Source organism: Zophobas morio, unplaced genomic scaffold (assembly GCF_036711695.1).
Source record: "Zophobas morio isolate AGI-343-1 ecotype UQ-CSIRO unplaced genomic scaffold, CSIRO_AGI_Zmor_V1 ptg000255l, whole genome shotgun sequence".
NCBI lineage: Eukaryota > Metazoa > Arthropoda > Insecta > Coleoptera > Tenebrionidae > Zophobas > Zophobas morio.
Genome location: NW_026972359.1, coordinates 87,988 through 115,920, shown reverse-complemented (window position 1 = coordinate 115,920; position 27,933 = coordinate 87,988). Strand labels below are relative to the sequence as shown.

General features: G+C 20.5%; 1 protein-coding gene and 1 long non-coding RNA gene across 2 annotated transcripts; both read left to right on the top strand.

The window, feature by feature from the left end:
* The first annotated feature begins 4,266 nt into the window (after positions 1–4,266).
* On the top strand, positions 4,267–9,591 carry LOC135146651 (uncharacterized). Its single transcript, XR_010283901.1, has 7 exons — positions 4,267–4,351; positions 4,416–4,510; positions 4,580–4,635; positions 4,731–4,803; positions 6,141–6,213; positions 9,247–9,312; positions 9,516–9,591. It is a non-coding gene; the product is annotated as an uncharacterized LOC135146651 (long non-coding RNA).
* A 4,766-nt stretch (positions 9,592–14,357) lies between these two features.
* On the top strand, positions 14,358–20,198 carry LOC135146664 (uncharacterized). Its single transcript, XM_064078791.1, has 13 exons — positions 14,358–14,409; positions 15,639–15,712; positions 15,763–15,826; positions 15,882–15,994; positions 16,052–16,098; positions 18,389–18,428; positions 18,494–18,564; positions 18,721–18,783; positions 19,059–19,148; positions 19,649–19,731; positions 19,795–19,888; positions 19,948–20,030; positions 20,145–20,198. Exons 2-13 carry the CDS (start codon positions 15,642–15,644, stop codon positions 20,181–20,183), a joined length of 858 nt encoding a protein of 285 aa, XP_063934861.1. The 5' UTR covers positions 14,358–14,409; positions 15,639–15,641; the 3' UTR covers positions 20,184–20,198.
* Positions 20,199–27,933: the final 7,735 nt, after the last annotated feature.

Sequence of the window (27,933 nt, the reverse complement as noted above, 5' to 3'; positions counted from 1 at the left end):
ATAATCTGTTTGCAACGGTTTCTAAGCCAAAGACGCGCCGCTACATTCGACTCCTATTCTGGAATGCAAATGGTGTTCAGAGCAAGAAGCACGAGCTTCAGGAGTTGTTACTTTGAGAAAGAATTAATGTGTGCGTCATCAAAGTGACGCATCTCCTTCTTAACGTCGTATTTAATTTGTACAGCTTTGTTAGTATCGCCAACACAGAATTGATGCACCCAGCGGGGGCGTGCTGTCTTGGTGAAACGGCGTATTCGACATCATTCGATATCTATGCCCGCTTTACAAGGTTTCGGGGCAGTGGGAATTTCTCTATGTACGACCGACAAGGGGCCCTTGTCTGTAATCGCTGTCTACAAGCTCCCTTGGAAGCTGCTTCCGACCCCCTATTTGGACGCCTTACTTGGAAGTGCTTCTTCTGCTGTTTTGTGCGGGTATCTCAATTGTAAGCACCCTTTATGGAACAGCCGAGCCGGTAACTTGAAAGGTCACATCCTTGAGGTCTATACTGATGAGCACGGGCTGTGCGTGCTAGGTCCCCAGCACCAACACACTTGGCGACTACAGGGGCAATGGTCGTACTAAATGTTGCCATACTTAAAGATATACGTCTCTCACGGCATCTGAAGCGCTCCACGGGCTGTCCTCCTAATCGCTTCCCAGTTATTCTCGATTTAAAGGCTGAGAAGGACTCACCAAAGATCATTACCCTAATTTTTACCGACTGGGAAAAATATGCTGACGTTTAGAAACCACGCTGCCTCCATGACCGTTATTACCGTCCACACCCGCCCTGCTGGATGATGCTGTGGACCTTTCAAAATTGCAATGAATTTTCTCACACTGCTGCCATGACAACTCGTGAAGTAACGTTACCTATCCGACCGCCTGTCTGACGAACTAAAGGCACTTATCTGCCAATCTCGACATTTTATTCGAGTAGCCCCGTGTTCTCGCAGAGTGCCAAAGGCAAACTTGCGCTTAAACGACTGCGCAGGTGCATTAGAAAAAAGCTAATGGTTCATTTTAACAGTAAATGGGGGAGCAAACTGCATCGGATACTGGAATCAGGCAGCAGCAGCGGCCGCTCCTTCTCTTGGAAATTTGTGAAAAGGATCAAAAATCGGGGGCTTGAATCACTACCGCTCATTCGAGAAGGAAATATAGTGACCGAGAGTGACGGAGATGAAGCTAAATTTTTTGCCAATCTTCTTGCTATCTAAAACGTACCAGCTGCGAATCACTTAATCTAGTTAAATCTAGTTAATATTGCGAGGTGCAAGCAATTGTCGAAGCGCTACCTTAACGAAAAGAGCCTGATCCCGATGGCATCATTAATGAGACACTGAAGAAAATGCAATTAATAGGGATGCGCTATCTTTACCTCCTTATAAAATCTTCGATGCTCCTTAGCGGCTTTCCGATTCGATGGAAGATGGCGACTGTTGTGATGCTACCAAAAACATTTAAACCGAATCAGAAGCTGGCAAATACTAACCCATCAGCTCCTCCGCTTAACAGAAGGGGACGCCCACGCTTTTAACCGTAAGAATGACCAGGCGCTGTCTTCCTTGGCGTAGAAAAGGCATTTTATTAATTTTGGCAAAAAGGTCTGCTGTAAAAACTGGGCTCGTTTATCCGTCCCTCATGGTCTTTATCACGTGATGAAATCATATCTGAATAGTCGCGTCTTCAGCGCGTGCTTGAGGGATATACGGTCGCCGCTTCGATCTCTGACAGCAGGGGCTCCTCAGGGTTCACTTCTCTCGCCCCTTTATTTTGCAGTTTACATGAGCGACGTGCCCTTGCCTTCCGCTCTTCACACACGAATCGCCCTCTACGCTGATGGTAAGACCATATATGACCTTATATTCCTCTTCGAAGCCTCCCGCCTTTCTATGCAAGCAACTACGGCGCTACCTTGACCCTTGCTGTCTGGTGTCGTGATCGGAAGATTACTAGTAAAACTACATTAATTTAAAAGAAACGCATCTCTTTTTTGGCGCCCTTAACCTTTAATGGCGTGAAGATCCCACTGTGTTCTCAAGCGAAATACAAGGGAATCGTTGACACCAAATTATCCTGACGGTCTCACGTGGACTATGTAGGTGATAAAGATTATGAGTAACTAAAGCGCTTTATCCTTTACTTTGCGGTAAGAGTAAGCTTTCTCAGCAACTTATATTTGCCTTACATCCTGCCAATAATGACTTACACGTCTGCTCCTTGGACCCACCGACTCCTCTACGATAGCGACGGCTCATCAAGCACGACAGAACAATTACTGCGTGTTCTGACAAAGGCGCTGTGGCCTGTGCGAAATGATACTCTTCACCGGGATCTCCATCTGGGCCCTTTAAACATTGTCTTCCAACGCAGTGGTCCTTTACGACAGGCCCACCAAGTACGCTGATCGCCTATTGATGAGCGAACTTATTAACGAGCCATGGGACGGCACGTTATCACCGCCCACGCGACTCTCTGAAGTTTTCTTTTTTTGTTAATGTAAAAAAAACGACCACTCTTGGTTAAGAGCTCGAGTATTCGAAATTTTATACTCGATCGAGCATCAAGAACTGGCATTAATAAAACATAAACGGACGTGCACGCACTTCATTTATTTAATTAATTTGTTTATTTTTAACTCTGACTTGCTACTGCCAAACCTTTAACTGCTCAAGACCTCAAATACTTTTTCTTATTTGATTTTGTTGTTTATTTTTTGCTTATTTTTTTACAACAACTACCATCAGAGTATATGTTAAAGGTTTATTCGTCCTTTCCTTATAATATTCAGAGTGGGTTATGCATTAATTTTAAACAGAGAAAAAGGTTAAATAAAAAGTTTTACTTATTGTTTTTCTCACGTTTTAGCGAGAATATAAGGTTATTATATTACTGTACACAATATATATTACCTAAAAAGTTTTTATTTTTGTTCATTCCACTTTGTGTACAATACCACATGCGAGATGGCCATACAATCGGTGAGCTTGAAACTTGCTTTATTAAGGCTACCTTTATAACTAGTAACGTAGATGAAGATTTGTTATAACAATTTTATAATTCAAAACTTTTTTAGTAAACTTTTTAAAATTTTTTTACACGTTTGTAGAAAATAATTGAGGTGCACAACCCCTTTTTGATTTTTTAAAACTGATTTCGAATAATAAACTAGGTTTTTTCTTTCAAACACTCTTTGCTCGTGTGACAATAATTATCATCTATAGGTACACATAATATACATAAAGAAAGTTTAGAGAATAAAAAATATTTTTTCTACACTAAGTTTTTAACACGGAAAATTTACAATAAAAGAAAAAAAATGATAAAATTAAATAATAAGAATCCAAAAGACATTTTATATTGTGGTCCTTTTTAATATTGTGCGCCAGTCTACCGCCCCTCACAGCTTAGAGCAAAGTCCCTTTTTTTTAAAAAGTAATGCAAATTTTGGTGTTTATTTTATTTTATTTTCTATTTTATTAATAAATTTTATGTTGATTAAAAAAATTATATTTTAAAAGGTAGATATTGTAAAACCTTTAGAAACTGACTAATATTTTGAGAAAGCTATAGTTTATAAACAAATTTTCTTATCTATTAACTAAACATATTAATGGCCTTATTTTTCATTAAAAAATTATTAATGAAGTTTTTACTAAATGGATTTACATTACAAATAAGTCAAAAAAAAAATTTAGTTATAAGGACCTGCGCAATATATTTCGACTTGTTGAATTCTATAATTTTTAATTGCTGAACGCCCATTTGGCCAATATTTTAATAAACCAGTATAATTAAAGGCGAATACATAGTTTTTTTTAAAAAACGATAAATTCTTGATACTTTAAAAAATATCTCTTATATTATTAACTTTATCAAAGTGGGCATACCTAATTTGTTATATTTTAGTTAAACAACTAGTATGTATCTTTTTATTTATGCTTATAATGTTTCTTTTTATTACTTTTCTTGAAAATTGTTTCATAAAACAATCTTTTTACGTCTCATTTATTAATTAAAAATAATTTTTTTTAGGTATTTTGAGAAAAGATAAGTTTTTGTTATTTATTTATCTTGTTATTTTCCTAGTTCCATCTTTCTAACAGTTTTGAATTTCCAAGTTTTTAAATATTTTATATTCGGTTTTTTTTTTAGCATAAATGGTTAAGACATGAAACTAAAATTTAAACTTTTCATAAAATTATTAATTTAAATTAGTATTTTTTTAAAGTATCTCTTTTATAAATTATTAAGGATGGAGCCTACAAAAGAGGAAATGGAACAAATTTTTGAAAAATTAAAGAGTAAAATAGAAAATAAACATTGTTTTGATTGTAATGCAAAGGTGCTATTATTCTTTTTATTCTTTATATTATTTTTTATAACTATTTAAAAAAATTTTTTACAAGAATCCTTCTTGGGCCAGTATATCCCACGGTATATTTTTGTGCATGACTTGCTCAGGAGTACATCGTTCTTTGGGAACTCATACTTCTTTTGTGAGGTTTAAGATGTGGAAAATTATATATGAATTTAAATTTTTTTTTTTTTTAAAAAAAATTTACTTAAAAAGATCCACCCTTCTTGATTCTTGGACATGGAAGCAATTAATAAAAATGAAGTGTGGAGGTTAGAGTTAAAATTTACTATAAATTTATAATTTATAATTTAAAATAGTAAATAATTTAACAATAATTTTTTTTTTAAAACAATTATTTTTTAAGGGAATGCGATTGCTTTACAGTTTTTTAGGGATCACAATTGTTATACAAAAGATTTCCATTCCAAATATAACAGGTTTATTATATAAATAATAATAGCAGTACAAAGTTTTCAAATTTTAGTTTTTTTTAAGTTGAATTATAAACAGGTTTTATGGAAATTAATTATTTCTTTTTCCACAATAATTAATTTTAATTATTGTACGTATTAGCCGATAACTTTCCTATTTTTTAAATAAATAAGTTTTAAATTAGTTGTCGACAAAATTGACTTATATCTAAGGCAATGAGAAATATTTTACGATTACGAATGTATGATTTTGAGTTGTTGTTCTTGCAGTAGAGCTTTGACTTAAATGCTTTTATTTTTATTTTTTGAATTATTAAATATATAATTTATTATTTATTTTTTTTATTTTATTTTTATCTTTTTATAGATTTTATAAAACTATACTTTAAATAATATTTTTTTTACTCGATTATTATTATTACTACTTTAATTTTTTATTAGATATAATATTATTTATTGTTTATTATCTTTTTATATTATTCGTTTTATTTTTTTTTATATAAAGAGTAACTTTTTACTTAACAGTTTTGTTAAAATTATTAAGTATATTTATATTTTTTTACTTTTTCTTTATTATCGTTTAATATTTTTTCATTATATTTATTATTGTTTATAAATTTTTTATATTTATAATGCTGATATCATTTTTTTAATAAATTTTTAAACGCATTTTTATTTTCTGTTTATTTTTGGGTACCTTTTATAATATAAAGTTTGACCATTATTTTATTATTATTATTACATATTTTTTTTTAATTATGCTTTTTAAATATAATTTTTTTTTATTCTGATGTATATAAAATTTTTAATAGTATTAGTATTTTTAATATAATATATAATATTATATATTTATTGTTATTCTATTTTTATATGTTAGGATTATTTTTATTTATTATTTGATTCTTTTATTTATTACATTTTAAATACTTTTTAATGTTTTTTCAAATTCTATTATACATTATTATGTATTAGTCATAATAGTTGCTTTATTACTACTATTATATATATTAACATTTTAGGTACTTTAGTAACTGTTGTATATTATTATTAAAAAAACTTTTTGTATAAATATTTTAATTATTACCTACTTTTTTATATTTTTATACATTATATTAATTATGTAAATATCAATATTATGTACTTTTCTATATTTATCATTATATACTTTTTTAGTTTTTGTTTATTATTATTGAAGGACTTTTTGTATTTAAATTAATATTACTACTATTATTTTTTATTTTTTTAAAGTTTTTATATATATTATTATGTACTTTTTTAGTTTTTATATTATTATCATAAACTTTATTTATTTATTTAATTATTGTTATTTTAATATGGTTAAGTCGGACTGCGGTAGCTTATCGACAAAAACTTGAAAGCCAAGCAGAGCGAATTGTTAATCAAGGGAACTTTAAGGTTTTAATATTAATATTTTTAGTTAGTAACAAGAAATTTTTCTATTAAAACTTTTGGATAAATATAATAGTAATGATAATAATAATTATTTACTATGCTTTAAAAATTTAACTTTGCTTTATTATTATTTATTTTTATAAATAAATTTTTGTTTGTTTGTTTCATTAAAGTTTTTTATACTTTCATATATACTGAAACTAAACTTTACTATTTTTTTTTTAACCTTTTTATCAGTTTTAAAAATATTATTATTAAGTTAAAATTTCTTTATGAGAGTATATTTTAAGCATTTTTTAACTTTTAATAAAAAAATAGTAATAACGAAAGTGTGCAATAATATTACTATTAATAATAAAATAAAAACTATAAAGTAGATAAAATAAAAAATGTATTTATTATAATAATAATAATAAATAGTAACTTCTAAAAAAAACTTTTAAAGGTTAAAAATAACAGAAGTTATTTTTTATTATATTCTATTTACTTTTATATTTTTTTAATAAACTTCTTAAAGTACTTCTGTAATAAATTTACTTTGCATGTTTTATATTTTTTAATATTTATTTATTATTAATTTCTAAATATTTTTAGTATTATAAAAAAATATTATATAATAATTATCGGTAACCTTTTAAGAAATACTTAATAATAATTATTTATTATCATTTTTAGTAAAACATTTATTCTTGTAATTATTATATTTTTTCTTTGTCCATATTATTATTATTATATTCATTAGTATAACTTATTTACTATTTAATATAATTTATAATTTTTTATATTGTCTATTTTCTTAAGAAATAATACATAATTATTAGTTAAATTATTTTTAATATATTTTTAGTAGAAATACAATTTTTTATTATTATTATTTTAATAAAAATTGTTATAAATATATTGAATTTATTATAACTATATTATATAATTTATTACGAAATTTATATAATTATTAGTAAAATTTATTTATAATAAAATTTTTTAAGTTTCTCCGGTTTTTATTAAAATTTACTATTTTTTTATGTATATATTTATTATAAATATATTTATTAGTTAATATTATCTACTATTTATTGTACTTATAATAAAAATAATATTATTTTTCTTTATTACATAAATTGTTACTATTTATAATTATATTTAAGTTATTATATTAAGAAAAAAGTTATTAATTATTTAATATGCTTTTTACAAAAAAATATATATTTTTTATTTTGGTAAAAGTTATGATTATATTTTTATTACTACAAAAAATATATATAAAATATTTTTTTTTAAGAAATATAAATCTAGTAATAAAACTTTTTTTACTGATGAATACACTTTTAATATCGAATTTTATTTTATATTTTTTCAATAAATATTATTATTATTAACATATTTACCTTTTTATAATTATAATTTATATATTTATAAGAATTTATATGAATTTATAATTAAAACTTTTTATTATAAACCAATATAATATATGTTTTCATTTATCGGTGAACGTTATTATAATTATTATTATGCTTACATTTTTTATAATTGTTGCTAATATATTTTTATAAGAAAATATATAAATTTATATGTAAAACTTTTTTACTATATAATATTTCATAATTTTACTTTTATTGGTAAAAGTTATTATTATTATTAATATATTTACATTTTACATTTTTATAAGAAAATATTTAAATATGTAAGTGAAACTTTTTTACTATATATCATTCTAATTTTTTTTTTACGTTATTATTACTATATTTATATTATTTGAAGTATATATAATATTTTTTGATAAAAAATATTAAAATTTATTAATAAAACTTTTTTATTTCTAGGTAAAACTTATTAATTTACTGAAAATTTTATTAATTTATCGGTTAAAGTTCTTATTATATTTATATGTTTATACTTATATTTATCATATTTTATGAGGAAATATTTAAATATACCAGTAAAACTTATTCATTGCTAAATTTATTTTTGTTAAATAATAAAAAATAATTTATAGTATAAATTATTATTATTTTTATATTTTTTATAAATTTATTTAATATATATTTCTGTGAAAAATTATATTTATTAGTAAAATTATAAATTATTTGTTATAACTTTTTTTAAGTAAAATTTATTATTAATAATTAATACAAGTAATTTATTTTTATAAAAAATATTTTCTCTTAAAAGGAAAACGTGTTTTATTTATTATATTTTCTTTAATAATATAAATTTTCTTTTTGATAATTTTTCCAACTGCTTATTTTTTTATTTTAAAAATTATTTATAATTATTAGTAAAACTTATTATTGTTTTGTTCATTATTTTTTTATTTGTATATTTTGTATAACTATATTTATTTTTATAAAACTTGTTATTATTATTACGGTTTATTTATATTTTAATAAAAGTTATTTTTGTTTAAAATAAATTTATTATTAATTTTCTTTTTGATTTTTTTTAATATAATAATAATTTATATTATAAGTAAAACTTATTAAATTTTATTTTATTTATTATTATATAAAAGTTTTTATTATAAAGAAAAGTTTTTGATTATAATTTTTTTTTCAATATTTTTATTAAATATGTTAAAATTATTTATATTCACAAGAAAAAGTTTCTATTATTATTAACTTTTATTATATTTTATATAGAAGCTATTTATTTTTTCTCAATGTTTTTTTTGAAAGGAAAAGTTTTGTTTATTATTTTATTACTTTATTAAATTTCTTTTTATTAAATATATGGATAATAATTGGTATTTATAAGAAAAGCTTATTATTAATAATAGTTTTTATATTATTATTATACTGAAACTTTATTATTTGTGTTTTATATATATTTTAATTATAATTTTTATTATTTATAATTAAAAGTTTCTTTATTTTTATTATTTTATTATTATTAATGTAATTTTTTATGTTTTATTACACTTTTTATATATTGTTATTTATTGTTAATTGAATGCTTTTACTTATTATTATTATGAAAAACTTTTATTATTTTATTATGAAGCACAAGTATAATCAAGTTAACTATAAATTTTTTTCGTAGAACTTTCTTTTTGCTGGAAGCCAGTCTGCTGAAGAAAATAATAATGAAGAAGAACAAAACTTTCTTGTAATAAATAGTTTTTATTACAAGATTAAAACTTTTTTATTACTTTTTTTATATTGTAATATTTTTTTTATATAGATATTTTGTTAATTATTATTATTATTATTAATTATTGTATTTTTTACTTATAAAGTTTTTTTTTTAAATATATATTTATCTATTATATTTATAACGAAATAATATATACTATTTATTTTTTATAACAGTTCTCAAAAAGTAATACAAATAATAATATTCCAGTGGAAAAGTTATCTGAAAGTATACTATTTACTAACAGTTCCGGTAAATATATTGTTTTTTATACTAAAAAAAAGTTTGTCCATTTTTATTTTTTATTTATTTTTCTATTTTATACTTTTTTTAACAAATTTTAACTATTATAATACTTTAACACTAATAAAATTTGTATATGAAATAGTAATTATATTAGATATCTTTTGAAATATTATTATAAAACTTTATTTAAATTTAATACTTGCAATATTATAACAAAACTTTTTATTAATATAACTTATAATAATAATAATAATAAATCTTTTACTTGCAATATTATAATAAAACTTTTTATATAAAGGAAATTATAATAATATTAATAATAAAGCTACTAAAAATTACAATATGCAAACTTTTAATAAATAATAATATAATTTTTATTATAAACTTGTAATATTAAATTATTAAAAATGACTTTTTTCTATATTATTATAAACTTTCATAATAATACTTCAAAGTTTATTTATAAGTTATAAAAGTTTGTATTATAAAAATTAATAATAATTTTTAAATAAAAAATTTTTATAGTACTTTTTCTAAAATTTATATATAACAATAGATATATTTAGTATTTATTATTACTATAACGCTTTTTATAATTTTTATTATCATAATTTTTTTTTAAATAAAAATTTGTAATTATAATAATAAATGAGTATTTTTATAAAACATTCATATATAATAATATAAACTTGATAATCAAAAACTTTGATATATGATTTTTATTATAACTAAGTTGTATTTAGGTTTTGTTATTGGTAAAAACTTTTATAATAATAATAATAAATTAAATTTTTATTATAATTATGCAGAAAATATTAAAACTTTTATTAATTATAATAAATATTTTTAGTTTAAGTTTTATTGCGAAATTTTAATTTATATTTTATATAGTTTTTATTATATGGAAAAACTTTTAATAGTAGTAATAATAGTAATAATAATAATAATAATAAAATAATAATAATAATAAAAATTTTCCTGATAACAATTCAGTTAATATTATTAACTTTAATAAAAACTTTTATATATTATTACAATAGTCAATTATAATTATATTATACATACTATTTATTACTCAGAGAAACTTTTATTAATAATAATATTAATTAAAGAAAGTTTCTCTATAAAACTTTTATAAATCTTTATTTCTTAAAATTCAAACTTTTATTTATTATTATTATAGTATATGTATTTTAGTTTAAGTTAATATTAAAAACTTTTATATGTATATTTTTTGTATAATAATATTTAGTTTTTATTATTATTTAAAAAATATTTGTATTCATATTTATTGTAAAATTTTTAGTAAATTATGTTATGAATTTTTGCATATTATTATTATGAAAAAACTTATATAATATAGACTTTAAAGGACAGTTGATAATAATTAGAACTTTTATTAACTAATAATGAATAATACTTAGATTAAAAATTTTTACTAGAAATTTTAATCATTATATATTATTTATTATAATTATTTATACATATAATAAAAAAATAGTTTTATTATATATTATTTTATTACTAATAAGAAGTAAAAATCAATATAATTTCAATAATAATTAATTTTTTTCTTATTAAGAATTATATTATTAAAAAAAACTTTTATAATAGTAAATAATATTTTATAGTTATTTTCATATAAATTATATTAAAACAACAAAATAAAATTTACTTTTTATTATTTTGCAAATTTTGAATAAATAATAATTTTGGTATTTATAATTAAAATAATAATAAAACTTTTATTAATAATAAATAATTATAATTATTTTCTAAAACTTATAAAACTTTCAATAATTTATAGTTTTATTTTTTTTTATTTTTATTGTTATAATAAACTTTTAACGAATAATAATTATAATTTATATAGTAATAAATTTATATATTTTTTTAATAATAATTTTCATTAGTTTATATTTTTATTTTTGATAATTTATTTGGTTTTATTATAATTATTATTAATTTTTAACGCATTACATTTTTTTAATAATATTTATAATAATAATTGGTAATTTTTTTATTACTTCATTTAAATTTTTAAATGATTTTTACGAATTATTACAAGAATAATATTACATATTTTCTTTTAATAATAATTATAAATAACTATTAAAGTATAATGATACTATATTCTTTTAATAATAATTATAAATAAATATTAAAGTATAATGATACTAACAGTAAAACTTTTATTAAGTAATCATTTTATTTAAATTTAATATTTTTATAAACTATTAATAAAAATAATTATTTATTTAGTTTTTATAATTATAAGAAACTTTAACGAATTATTCATATTAACAAAAGAATAATATATATTTTTAATAATAATAAATATAAATAAAATATTAATTGATTATTAAATAATATTTGTAAACTTTTAAATAATTCTATAAAACTTTTTTTTATACTTAATTTTTATTATAATAATGAAACAGTAATAACTAATAATTTTTTTAATATTAATAATTATAAAATTAATATTATTTATAAATAAGTAAATTTTTTTTTAAATTTTAATATTTTATAATACTATAAACTCTTAACGAATTATTAAAATAATAATAATAGATTTTTTTTAATAATTATAAATAAAATATTGATTATAAAAAAGTAGAACTTTTTTATAATATTTTTAAATATTATAACAAACAACTATTACTAATAATTATTTAGTTTTTATTATTATAATAAACTTGTAAAGAATTATTCATTAGAATAATAATAATAAATTGTCTTTTTTTAAAATTTTTATAAATATAAATATAATACTTATAACTTTTGCTTGTTTTCATTATTATTGTAATAATTAATAAATAATAATCATTATAAAACTCTAGAATTCTAAAATAATATTTAGTTTTTACTATAATAATCGAAAAAACCAGTTATAATAATAAAAATAATAACTTTTGCTTTTTTTTTATTATTATAGTAACAATCTATAAAGTAATAATAATTATAACTGTAAATATATAAATAAATATACTAGTAATAATAATAATAACAAAATAAATAATAATAATATTTATAATTATAACAAATATTTATTTTATAAACAATAGATATATTATAAATAATAGTAGTAAATATAATAATAATACGTGTATAATAATATAATACATAATAAAAGTGCAATAATATATGTAATAATAAATGTAATAATAAACAAAAAAAGTTTAATTTTCAGAATTATGATTACTAATCAGGATCTTTTGCTTGTTTTGCTTTTTTTAGTAAAAGTAAAACAATAATAAATTATATAAAACTTTAGTCAATTATAGTAGTTATAGTTTTTCGAAAAATATTATAAATTAATAATCTTTTTAATAAGGAAATCATAATAATATACTTTTTCTTTTTATTTTTAGTAATATACTTATATATAATAACGATAATATTTTTTTAAAAATAATGATAACAAGGATAAAAATATAAATGACCACTTTTTTATTGTTTATATTTTATTAAGAAATAATAGAATATGTAATATTTATTGGTATAATAAACTTTTAATAATAATAATAACTTATTTTAAGGATCGCCATAACTTTTACATTATTTTTATTATAACAGCAAAACATTAATAAATAATAATATTTAGTTTTTATTATTTTGTTAATATAATACTATTTTTTTTTAAATAATATTAATAATACTTGTAATTATTATAATTATATTAACTTTTTTTATAATAGTAATATTTTATTAGTAATAATATATTACTTTTATAAGCTTTTAATAAATTGTAAAATAAAATTTGTAAAATATTGGTTTTTATTATTATTGTATTAATCTTTTACGATTTATAATTATAATAAATATTTTATTTATAATAATAATACTTTTAATAATATTTATTATAATAGTAAAATTTTTATTTAATAATAATTTATTTAGTTTTATATAATTATACAAATCTTTTACAGTTTTAATAATAATAAATAGTGTTTTAAAATATTTTTATCAAAAAAAGACTTTTGATAATATAAATTGTAGCTTTTACAGTATTTTATTATAAAAGTCAAACTTGATAGTAATAATTATATTATTTAATTTTTAATTATTATTAATAATATTTTTAGTTTGCATTCTTATAATAATAATAAGTTTTACTTGCTTTTATTATAATAATAAAACTTTTATTACCTGCTCATAATAGTTTTTTTATAATTTTAATCTTTTAAAATTTATAATAAAGTAAATAAGTTTTCCATTATTTATTATAATAAGCTTGATATTATCAGTAATATATTTTAGTTTAAATAATATTTTTAAAAAAATATTAATAAGTTTTACTTGTTACTATTATCAGTAAAACTTTTATAAATATAATAAATTACTATAACCTTTTGTAATATTTCATTTTTATAATGAACTTTTAACAAATAATAGTAATAAATTTTTTTATATCATTTTTATTTAAACTTTTCATAATAATTCTTATTATGTTTATCAATTATTAATAATAATAATTAATAGTAATAATAAATGTTTTTTGAATTTAAAAAAAAATGTTTGTAAATAATTATGATAAACATTACTTTTATTGTAATATTATAAAAACTTTTAAATATATTTAGCTTCTCAAAATCGTGCAAGTAAAGAAATTCTTACTAAAGGTTTTATTATTATTATCATTATTATTATTGTTGTTATTTTCTCATAAATTTAATTCTGTTGGGAACTTGCAAAACTGCCTTGGAATAGTAAAAGGTTTCTCATTTTTTAATAATGATAATAATAATGGTAATACTTTTTACAGTTCAAAACGATATCAACTTTGATGAAATCGAAAAAGCCGCCAAAGCTGATGATGAAGTTGTAATTTGTTGGGGCCAAAAATTATTTGTCATTTTATTATATGCTCTCGCTTTGGCGCCCTTTTTCTTTTTTAACTTTACGGCGGACTGGCACAAAAATATTATTTTGGGGACAAAAAAAATAATGAATTTTGCAGTTATTTCGTGAAATAGTAGCTTGGATTTTAAAACCAATAAAAATAAGTTTCGTGAAACTCATCAATGATTGACTAATGAGGAGCATAATTGATTACTGCGTTTTTTTTATGATTTTAATTGATAGTCGTTTTTTTGATTGAGAGCAGGCACGTGTGTTTTCGCATATTATTTATTCACGAAATTATAGTTTATGTCGAAATAAATTATGCTTGTTAAAATATTTAGCGCTGTTTTGGGCGCAAAAAATTTTGATTTCAAAATTAAATATTTGAAATTTTTAGATTTTTCAAGATTAACTATTTTTATTTTTATTTTTAGTCAACTGAATAATTTTTTAATTATATTCTACTGCGAAATAGAATTCATTACTTTTTCTTATTACTCAAAAAATATATCTTGGCGCGTACGAGTATGTTAACCGAAAATAATTATTAACTACAAAACTTTAATGAATTTATTGTTAATAATTATATCAATATACACTTTCGATAGCATGAAACTATATGCCCTAAAAAGTTTTTTTTATAAAGCTTTAACGCTAAATAAATTTAAATGTTCAAATATAAATAATCTTTTTTTAAATTTATTTAAATTTTTTTCTGATTGGATAAAATTTTTATTGTCACCAAAATATTTTGTTATTTATTGGCGCCAGCAATTGTTTTCTTTAACTGGCGCAAACAATTGTATGTATATTTTTTTATTTTTTATTTTTTTTTAATTTTGAAGTGTACGTGATTTGAGTATTTTTTGGGGATATTTTCTTATTGGACGCATTTAACTAACAACTATTGATCTAGATTAAAATATAATCACAATAAGTAAAACCGCTACGAAATTTATTCCTGCATTCAAATTAGATAACTTTTTAATTTTTTTAGTAATATAAGCATTTATTATTTTTCATAAAATTCTTTACTTGATTTAAATTTTTTTTAGGGCGCTATAAATATAACGAATAGTTTTTTTTTGGTGGGAACAAATGTTGTCTATAATTATATCTAAACTTAACTATTTTTAGTACTTAATTAATAAATTATTAATTTTTATTATATATTAAATATTTCTTTTACTGTATAAATAATAAAGCGCATGAAATTACAAAAGAATTCTACTGTAACTTATAAAAAAAATGAGGAAGCCATTGAAGAGCATTTTGAAAAGTAATTATTATTATTGTTGTTGTTTTTATTATTAATATTATTAAAAAAAGGATATCTAAACAACTGAACGCAAATATTGAGGCCAAGAAAAAGTATTTGGATCCCCAACAGCAAGTCTTTATTCTCATTTCTATTGGCATATAATATTTTAAAACTTTTATAATTGCAGTCGACGCTGGACCGTTTAGGCATGCGAGTTTCCGGCTTGTCTGTTGGCCACAAAAATGCCCATTTCGCCACTTCTAATATGACCATAATCCCCACTCCGGATGCCGAATACCGGTTGGCTAGAACATATTTAGTATATATGCCAATTACCACTTACTCATCCGCCCTTAGGACGCCACGTGATCTGTTTGATGACTTCTCTTCTCAAAGTTCGGAAGGTTTTATTAGTTATTAACTAGTTATCGTTATTATTTGTCATTAGAATAAAGAAATAATAAGTTAATATTATTTTATTTATTTTTTTGATATTACTAGTGATGTTATTTATTAAATATGATTATATAATTATAATTATTATTATATAATTACTTAATATTTTATATGTATGGCAATGTTATTATATATAATAATATAAATAATTATTATTACTATTATTTTTTAATTTATTAAATAATTTTTCACTAAAATCTTTGCTAGTACGCCTTATTTGATAAAATTATAAAATGCGAATTTTATTGGTTAAAATTTCTTTAACTGGAATTTAGTGTTTATTACGAAAATTATTATTTAAAAAAAAACAATTTAAAAAAAAATTTTTTTTTTAACTTTTTCTGTTATTATATTATATTTATAAAAGTTTTATATAAAGAAAACTATTATTTTTTATATAAAAGTTAATAAAATAAAATAAATATATTAATTTTTTATAAACTTTGTGAAACTAATAGCTTATTAGTTGAAGTAAATATTAGACAACTTTATTATTGTTCTTATACCTATTATTGGATATATTTATTATCTTGAGTACAATTATGATCAATTAAAAAGTTTGCTATAAAAAAGTTTATTACTATTTTTATATCATTTGCTATTAGTAATAATGCTATTATTATTATATGCTTTGTATATTACAATTATTATTAACTATTTTTTATTATATTTAATATATTATTATGACTTATTGACATCAAACTTTATTATAACTATTTTAAATATTGTTATTATATATATAATAAATTATGTTAAACTAATTTGCATTGAATATATAAGAAATTAGAACTCACTTTCTTATAAGTATTATTATATACAATATTTTTATCATCATATTTACATAGTAGTATAAGTATAAACTTTTTATTATATTATTATTATTATACATTTTATAATAAAGAAATTATTCACTATTTTTTATTATTTATAAAATAAATTCATTATTATTTGTGAAGTATATACTTTAAAAATTTATAATTTTTTTCTTTCGTATTCATTTTTTTATTAAGTTTTTAAAACTTTATAATTATATTATTATTGATTATCTTATTTATTATTATTATTATTATTTCTTTTTAATATTTATTTATTTTAGTCATTATGTATTATATATATCAATTTATTTTGTATTATTTCTTCTTTTATATATTTAGATTTATCAATTTTATATTTTTAATATTTATTTTATTATTTTTTTTTTATTAACATTTTGTCTATTAACTTTTAAGTTTTCATATATTTATTTATTTATTATTATTTCTTTTGTATATTTAATATATATCGAATTATATTAGTATATTATCTATTAACTTTTTATATTGTTATATTTTTTTTTATTAGTATTATTACTTTAAACTTCAATTTTTTCAATTATTTATTGTTATATATTTATTTATTTTGCATTATTACTTCTTTTAAACATTCATATATCATTCACTTTATATATTTACCTATTAATTATTATTTCTTTATTATTTATTGACATTCTATATTTTTATATATTTATTAATTCACTTTTATTATTTTTTTTAAATGATTATTATTACTATATAGTTGTTTATTTTATTATTATTTCTTCTACACAGTTATATATTTTTATATATTTATTATTAATTATTATTTTTTTTTACAATTTTATTTATTTATTTATTATTCTTTTTTAAACATTTAATATTTATTTACCTGAGATATTAACTTTATATATTTACTTATTACTTATTGACTTTATATATTTGTATATATTTATTAATTTAATATTATTTCTTTTATACTTTTTTTAAATATTAAATTATATTTATTTATTTATTATTATTTTTTAAAACATTTTTTATTAATTTATTAAATATAGTTTATTATTTATTTATTTATTATTATTTCTCTTAACTTTTACTTAAACATATTTATAAAAGTTAAATATTTTACTTATAATATCTTTCTATACTCCTTTGCTTTTATATTTATTTTCTTTCAATTTTAAGTTTTATTTAAGTTAAACCATTTTTATTTATTTAAAATATTTCTTATTATTATTTGTTTAACAATATACTTATTAACTTTTTTTTTAAATGTTGAATATTTTTATTATTTCATATTTCTATATGTTAAATTGTTATTATTATTATTTCTTCTATAAATGTATATTTTAATTACTTTATGCAATTTTCTAAAGTTGCAAATTTTATATTTACAAGTATTTTTATATATCTACTTATTATTAACTTTTTTATATATATGAAGGCGATAATGAACTTCTTTATAACTTTACTTCGGCGTACTCGTATAGGCTTGATTTACTTTATAAAAAAGTTTTATAATAATAAAACTTTTTTGTGCGCTGTGCAGCGATTATCTGTACACTCCTTCGTATGACGAACGAGAAGTTTATTACGATTCAGTAGAGCAGGAAAAACCCGGTTGTTTATAATAATTATAATATAATAATAATATAATCTTAATAATATAATAGTAAAAATAGTAAAAATAATAAGTAATAATGAAAATAATTTATATAATAATATTTAGAATAATAATAGTATTCCAAAAAATAATAAAAATAATAATGAATGCAGATCTTTTTATTAATCAAGGAAAAGCTACTTCGCATGGATTTAATAGAAATAATAATATTAACGGTACTTGTATATAATAATAATTTTTTAGTAATAAATAAAAATAGTTATAAATTTTAGTAAATAAACTTAATTTTTTTGTAGTAGAAATAATGATTGTTAATATTAATTATATAAATTAACAGTAATTATATTTTTATTATAATAAATATTCATAAAGAAAAAATTATTGTATAATTAATGAAAACATATAATTTAATGTCATCTTAAATTTTAATACTATAAAAGTAGTAAATAATAATTATATTACGGCCATAATAATAATAAATAAAATGAAGCAAATATTGAACTGAATAAACCTATAAAAACTCGAGAAAGTTGGAGCGGTCGTGAAAGGGCCAATCAAAGTGTTACTTCTAGCGAATCGGGTGAGTATATTTTTATTCGTGATTTTTTGTGCTTATTATTATTATTTTATAATTACTTATGCAGTACTTTATAATTTTCACTTTAACTTTTTATTTTCCTTTATTATGATAAAAAATTCTCTTATCTTTTTTTAAGTTTATTTATTTTATTCATATCAATATATAATTATTTTATTACTTTTGGAATTTTTTAATAATGCATTTTTAATATTATTGTTAATTTTTATAGTTTTTCTAGTAATTATAAATTTATTTATTTTACTATTTTTATTTTTTATATTATTATAGTAAATATTTACACTTGTGCTACATATTTTTTATATTCATTTGTTTATATTTATGCTTTTAAAAAACATTTTAACTCTTTTTATTATAATAGTAAATATATTTTTTTATAATAATAAACTGTTATTAATATTTTTATATAAAACGAAAAATATAAAATAATAAGTTTTAGTAATAATAAAAGAGTAAAAGTAATGAATTTATTTATCCAATAGAATCAATTACTGCCAAATTCGGTAATGCCAAGTCCATTTCCAGCGAAGCGTTTAACACATCCCATCGTTATGTAGCAGATAGTGTACGTTTTTAGTGAACTTAATAATAGTTTGTAACAAATTGTTATATATTGGTACCAATTTAGGCTCAATTACGCCAATATGATGGTGCCAAATCGTTATCTTCCGCTCAACTGTTTGGAATTGAAGAAGAAACAAGACTATCAAGCAATAAATACGGTAATAATAGTAAATAAATAATAATTATAAATAAATATAATAATTATAAAATATATTAGATTCTTTAAAAATTGCAGCAGTAGAGTTCGCTGAGAAAGTTAGTTCTAGCGGTGCTGGTCTTGCAGAAAACGTTGCCCAAAAGGTTATTATTATTATTATTATTATTATTATTATTATTATTATTATTATTATTATTATTATTATTATTATTATTATTATTATTATTATTATTATTATACATTTTATTGTTTATTAGGTTTCTACTTATGTTAGGAAATGGCAAGACTACTTCTGAACTTTATACATTCTTCTTATTAATAAAAAATAATATGTGAATTAGTAATTCTAAATTTTTTACTTTTTCGTATTATTATTAATATTATTTTTGTTATTAGGATTTTTCTGTTTTATAAAATATTATTATTACTAGTTTTTATTTGATATTATTATTGTTACCCAGTAAAGCGTCTACTATTCCATTATTTTTTTTGCTCGCTTTTAAAAAATCCACTTTTATATGAAGTTTTGTATTTACTGATAATAAAATTTATAATAATTATAGTTGGAATTGCTTGTAAAGGGAAGGAGTTTAGTCATAAAGTTAACAAGAACTGCTGGATAATTAGTAACAAATAAAAATATATTAATTATCAAAGGAAAATATACTGGTTAATAAGTAACCAGCAAAAAAAACATGAGGGACTTTCCACGTGAAAGCTTCCTTATTATAGATTTTCTTAAGAAAACGAGAACTAAAGCCTTGTATACTAATTATTAACTTTCTGTTTATCAGTTTAGCTTTACATCGGAGCTTTCATCTTATTTATTTCTTAAAATATAATAGGTATATATAATATATCTATAATAAAAAATTATAAGAATATGTATACTAAAGGAAATAAAAAGTTCACGAAAAATTGGTTTACAATAAAAAATATACATAATAGTAAGAAAATATTTATTTAGTAACTGACGCATTATAATCATTATTATTATAAAAAAGAGCACCGAAGACGCGCCTTTGAAAACTTAGTAAAGTTAAAAATAAATATTAATTTTTTAACCTTCAATAAATATTTTGTATTCATAAAAAAGTTAGAAGTGATTGTTTGGTGTTTAATTTTTTTTTAAGTATTTTTTTACAAAGTTACATCCAAATGCCAGCGGTTATCTAATTGTCTAATTTAAATTAAATTCAATTGCTTTATATTTAAAATTCGCGCGCATTAAAAATTACTATTGACCAATCCAAATTAAAATAATTGAACCGAATAAAAGCCTTAGAGAACCAACTCTTTTTAGCTATACTGCAAAGCATGAAAAACTGTTATAAAAGTTTTAGAAAAAAAATTAAAGTTTTTATTAATACTGGGCTTTACGCTCTTTACTGTTGCAAATAATTAAGGTAGTAAATTTTTAGCTCTGTAAGTTGAATTTTTATGATTAATTTATAATACATATCTAAAACCAGTAAAAAATAGACCCGACTTTGTAAAACTTCATTTTGTTTCTACTAACGAAGTGAGTAGCTTATAAAGTACTATAATTTAAAAGCCTTAACAATTTTTCAGTGTGCACGCACGGCCTTCGTGGTAATAGTACGTGCCTGATTTTTCCGAAGGTCTTCGAAATAATTTTTTTTTAAATGAATATCTACCCTTTATAGCGCAATGAAGTGCACTCGTTTTAGTATTAAAGTCGAGGAAAGTCTTCCAGCAACGAAAGTAAGGTTATATCTCTAGTTTTACCTCGGTACTCATTACGAGGACTAGATACTAAAAAATACTACGCGAGAGCTACCGAGATTATTAACAATAAAAGAATGATTAATTATACGATTAAAAATTTATAGCAAAATATTTTTTAGTCATCTTAAAGGTAAAAGTTGAAAAAAAGTTTATTTTAGGTATTTTGTTAAGTTTCCTGCAAAAGCAAGTAAAATGGTTATAATTGTTTTAAGGAAAAAACATATTTTGTAGGCAGTAGATTTTTACTCTTTCTAGCTTGAGAATTTATTTAAATATTATTGGTCAATTAAAAAATAAATATTTTAGTAAACTTGATAAAGATTTTGTGGAAAAATTTTTTTACACTAGAAAGTTGTGTAAGCAAAATTGTTTTATTATACGACTAAAGATATTATGACAAAATATTTCTTTAAATTAGTTTTAAAAGTGAAGAGTTAGTAAAAAATTACTCTAAATTAATTGAATTTTTTTCTATCTAAAATTACTTTTCCTATAAGTTTTTATATTTAAATACTATCAAAATTCTTTATATTAATAAATATAACTTTAACAGAATCTACAAAAGGACCACGTCCTTGCTATTATATTATCTAAAAAATTTTAGCCGTACAAACTTTTTTTTTAAAATTAAATACTGTGCTTTTTGAAATTTTTTATTCTACATTTCTATATTTATTTTTTAATGCTGCGAAAGGAAACTAGAAACTCTCTAAATTATAAGTCAATATCATTACAGAAGTTTATAATTAATTTTATATATTTTTTTATTGTTATTATAAAAACGTTAATAATTTGTTCATCTGAATTCTTCCTTTTTATTTTTATTTTAACTTAAAAATTGAGTTATTTTTATTTAAGATTTAATTAATTTTTATTGTTACAATTTTTTAATTTTCATTATTAAAAAAAAATTTTTATGAACGTACTCAACTAAATTTTTTTCTTTTTATTTTAAGAATTTGTTTTTAGTGGGTTAATTTTTTTTTTACTTATTAATATTTTTCAAGTAGATTATGATAACGTGTTCAGCTAAATTTTTTCACATTTTATTTTTATATTTTATTTTTTTTGAATTAATTTATTGCAAATTCTTATTATAGTTATTTTTTTTAATTATAAAATTATTCTTTTATTATGTGTAAATTATTTGTTTTGATAAAATCAATTTCTTTTTTAAACATTTTTATTTCTATGTTGATATTACTTTCCTTTTTTTATAACAATCATCTCTGAATATTATTTTTAAATTTATTTAAAATGTTTATATTCGGTATTTATTTTAAACTTAATCTTTTTTTATTTATATATGTTTCTTCTTTTAAAAATTAATAATTTATATATTTTTCATAAAATACTAGTTAATTTTTTTTCAATTGATATTTATAATTTTTTTATTATATTTTCTTTTTTTTACCTCCCCTAGGACTGAAAGGAAGAAACATTCCTACTTGACTTTATTTTTATTTCTAATTTAGTGAGAACAAGCTAGTTAGCCATCATATCTATAATACTTAATTCCTTTTGTTCTACTAAAGTAGACTCTAGCCTTTTTGAAGCATGACTTTTCTTTGTCAGTCTCTTTGATGACTTTTACAATGGTCAGTGCTGGTTTAGCTACCATCTTGCTTACAAACCGAGAGACAGAGTTTTGTCATCGTTTCACTTAAGTAACTTTCAAAGGAAAGAGATTCATTCTTCCGCAATGCCACAATAGTCCTAAGCCTTATTAATAAAAATTTTCAAAAATAACTATTTTTAAGGTCTAGAGACAAGCTCATATAATGAAGGGGGGGAGTACTACCACTGTCTTGAATTTAATTTAGGTCTGTATTTGTGCGATCCTTCCTGGAACCCTGGATATTAATTATTAATCTCTTTAAAGTAGTGGTGTTCATTTCCTCTAACCTTTTAATAATTCTTAGTGCTCTCTAGAGAATTATAATAATTTGAGAGTGCTAACTTCTGAGCTAGTGTTCTAAATTACCCTGATGGTAAACGCCTAGGTTTATTTTTTAACTTGTCAACTAGTTAAAGGTGATCTGTAATATAAACGAGTGCTTAATGGTTTATAGCAAACTTTTCTCAAAGTAACAGTTATCTCATCCTTAATGTGACCACTCGAGCTAGGGCCAGGATTTTACCTCGTAAGGGCTATATTAGAAGGCGCTTGTGTCCTAAACCGTTTAAGTTCTTTTACAACTAGTTGATCTACCCATCAACGTTAGGGAAGTATATTAAAGTTGCTTAACCCTGCGATATTCTTGTACTGCTTCTTTTTAGCCTTGCGTCATTAGTTTAGTTAACCCATCCTCTCGGATAAATGGGACCTTATACCAATGTCTAACTCTATGAAATCTAACGAAAATCCTTTATCGGTAATAACACAACACCATTGATCCCTGGGTACACCTTTTTAACCATCTCTTCGCACTCCTAGGTTTAGTGCATTCCTTTCCTGCCTTAGCTTTGGTGTTACAACTTAGCTTTCCTTTCTACTTGAGTATTAAATGCTGTTTTGCCTTTACTTTGCTAGGCCTTAGTTGGTTTGAGTTTTCTGTTACACCCATGAGCGATAGTAATAACCCTATTGCTCTACTCCTAAGCTATCATTAAAGTGACAGGCTTTGATTAACATTGGAGTCAAAAAAACAGGTTAAATACGTAAAACTACCAGGATCGAAAGTTGTCGTCGTAGCTCAGCGGTTAAGAGCATTGACGCGCATACTCAAAGTCGTGGGTTCTCACCGCTGCGACACCCTTTTTCGGCCTTTGATGGTCGCTTAATTCAACCTAGAACCTCGTTCTCATAAATTTTAATAGAGCCTTTCTCGGGTGGGCATAGCATTCATTATTGAGGCCTAAATATTCTATGGCTTGGATATGATCATTAGCTAGTGAATTAGCTACTAGCGACTTCTCCTTTTTGTTGACCTTTAAAAAGGTCCAAAGGACTCTATCCTTTGTGACTTTAGTAATGTAGTTATTAATCTTGATGCTTACCTGTACGGAGCATTCTTTACAAAGGTAATAACAGATTAGGTACTAACACGATATATAGTGTTAGTAGAACGGAACAAATTTTCTATTTACTGAATATGTTAATAAAAATAAGTTTACCTTCCTCATCGTGCGTACTTTTGTTTTTGGAAGAGGGTTAGCCTTTAATAAATACTAGAAAAATCCTTAATAGTTATATGTCAGCTTCCTGTCGAAGAGGAGAACCATCGTAGGTTAGATTCTACTAGAAACTATTATATTTGGCTACTTAAAAGTTAGCTTCATTTAGGGAGTTATCATTCTACTGACCTTCCGTACACTTAAAAAAGTGCTCGCTTTGAGTACCGCGCTCTGTACGGAGCTATCGAGGTCTAGTTGTATAGTATACGGCGTAGCTTTTTTTATCTTAACGCCACCTATACGGGGTGTCCCTATTTTTAATCATTTTTGATGGCCCCCTGCACGGGGGCAGCGCTTTATTATTTTAATTGTAATTTTTTTTCTTATTTTTATACTTTAATTTTTTATTATCATAATTTTAATTTAAATTCCTATAATAATTTGTGATGCTTGCCTACACACAGCATCCTTTAAACTACTTGTAAGCTGGTTAAATTAGTCATGTTGTATCCTACTTTTCTGGGTTAAGGTACTTTTTTGATCCCCTTTTGGATAATGAAGACCTCGCAAAAGGATGTTTAAGAAAATAGGAACTTTTTTCCTTTCCCGTTGCTTGCGCATGTCCCTGCAGGCTTACTATACTTCGACTATTATTATCTTTCTTACCATTTGTGCAAGGGGCCTTTGCGTACGAGACCTTTATTAGGCTGTCATATTGATGATTAATTCCACTATTAATATTTTTTTATTTTTTAATTTTTACTTTTAAATATACTTCAGCGCTTTGGTTTCTCTTACAGCATTACTGTTGATAACTTTTTTTCTTTCTCACAAGAATTTATTAAAATATTTTTGTCGTCTTTTATATAAATAAATTTCTTATAAAAATATAAAAGTATCAAAACATAATAATAATAATAATAATAATAATAATAATAATAATAATAATAATAATAATAATAATAATAATAATAATAATTAGAATCACCTTTACGATTACTACTGCAAACTTTTAGAAGAATATTTATCGCTTCTATTATTTATTTATAATCAATAACGATATTAAAAAAATATATATATATAGTAATTATAATAACATTTATAATAAAAATGATGGTAGTAACAATAATAGTAATATTAATTATATATAATAATAAAATAAAAGTAACATTTAAAAATAATAATATTTTTATTATAAAAATTTTTATAATTATAGTAATAGTTTATAATAATAATAATAGTACTAGAAATAATAGAAAGAGTAATAATAATAATATAATTACTCGTAGTTAAGAAATTGTCCTTCAACTTTTCGCAATAATATAATAATTTTTTTACAACATCCGAATTTACTATTTAAATATTTATTCTTTGATTAATTATTTTTTATAAAATACTTTTATAAAATAAAAATTACAAAAATAAAAGAAGTAATAAAAAAATTATAGTATAACAGTTTATAATAAAAGTTAAAAAAAAGTTTTTATAATTGAGATAGTGACAAAAAAACTTTTTATATCTATAAATAAACCGATTTTTTATTATAATATTATAAATAAATATGCGAATTTATATAAAAAATATAATGAAATTATCGAAATATAAAAAGTAGTATAACAACTTTTTAAAAGATTTTAAATAAGTTTCTTACTATTGGGGTATAAGAAAACTCGTAAAACTTTTATTATATATAATAAATACATTATAATTAACATCAGGAATTTTATATAGAATACAATAAACAGTATTACAAAAAAAAAAGTAGTTAAAAATTTATAAAACCTTAAAAAGTTTATTATATATGAGATATTGAAGAACTTGTAAAAACTTTATTTGTATAAAAAAATATTTTAATGAGTACATAATAATTTTTTACACATAATATAATTATATATATAGCATTAAAAATTATAAGAAATTATATAAAAAAATTAATGAGATAAAATAATATTTTGTAACTGATAACTTATAATTACTAAAAAAAATTATAAAAAAAATTTGATAAACTTTTTTGAATGTTAATTATATTAATAATTAAATGAATATATAAATTATATAGCAATAATTATAACTAATTTATAATAAAAAGTTATTAAAAAAATATAATAATAAAAAAACTTTGTTATAAATCTAATAATGTTAAGTAAACAATATAACTATTGTTATTTAGCTTATCAAATCTAAGTAAAATATTATAATGAATATTAAAATATTAAAAATTCTAAAAAAAATTATTAGAAAAAATAAATTTTTTTTTAAACATTGATATAAAGTAAATAAAAAAATTGTTAAAAAAAAAAATAACTATCAGAAGTTTGAAAAAAATGCATTTATAAAAAATAAATAAAAAAAGTTATTATAAAGATACTAATAATTATAATAATTATTATTAAAAGATTGAGAGTAATATCATCTATACTAAAGTATAATATAGAATGAAATTCATATAAAGTTTATAAAAGAGTTAACAATAAATATAAAAATAATATTATATAAATAATAATATTATAAGTATTAGATTTTATGGAAAAAATTTATTTAATAAATATTATATTATAAAATAAATCGTTAAAGAGTTATAATTTTAATAATAATAATATAAAAGTAATATTTTACATAATTATTTGTAAGGAAAAAAAATTATAAATACAAATGTATAATAAATTATATAAATTCTTCAAAAAAAATATTAATAATAAAAAAATTATATTAATAACATAATTATAATTATTAAAATTTAATAAAACATATGCATTAGATATTATAAAAAGAATAATATTATAAATTCTACAAAAAGGTTAATAATCTCATTTAAATAAATATTTTATAAATTAGTAAATTAAAAATTAATAGATTAAAAAGACATCATTGATATGAAATTATATTACAAAATTATATGAAAAAGTCTAAAATAAATAATTTCATGTGATGTAAAAAATAGAATAAAAATTATTAAAATTTATACAGAAATATAATTCTTACAAACGCTTAATAAAGTTAATAATAATAATAAAATAAAAATAAAAATTTTAGTTTTTAGCATTTATAATAAAATCAATCAAAAAATTTAAATTCTATAAAAATAATAATCATAATTATAAATAAAAAAATCATTAAAATTATATTAATAAAAAAAGAAATGCTTTAATAATATTAATAATAATTATAAATAATAAATAA

Coding starts and splice junctions, on each gene's coding strand:
- LOC135146664 (XM_064078791.1), top strand. CDS start 15,642: ATGAAATTACAAAAGAATTCTACTGTAACTTATAAAAAAAATGAGGAA. Junction 18,429..18,493: donor AACTTTACTTCGGCGTACTC/GTATAGGCTTGA, acceptor TGCGCTGTGCAG/CGATTATCTGTACACTCCTT. Junction 19,149..19,648: donor TGTTACTTCTAGCGAATCGG/GTGAGTATATTT, acceptor TTTATCCAATAG/AATCAATTACTGCCAAATTC.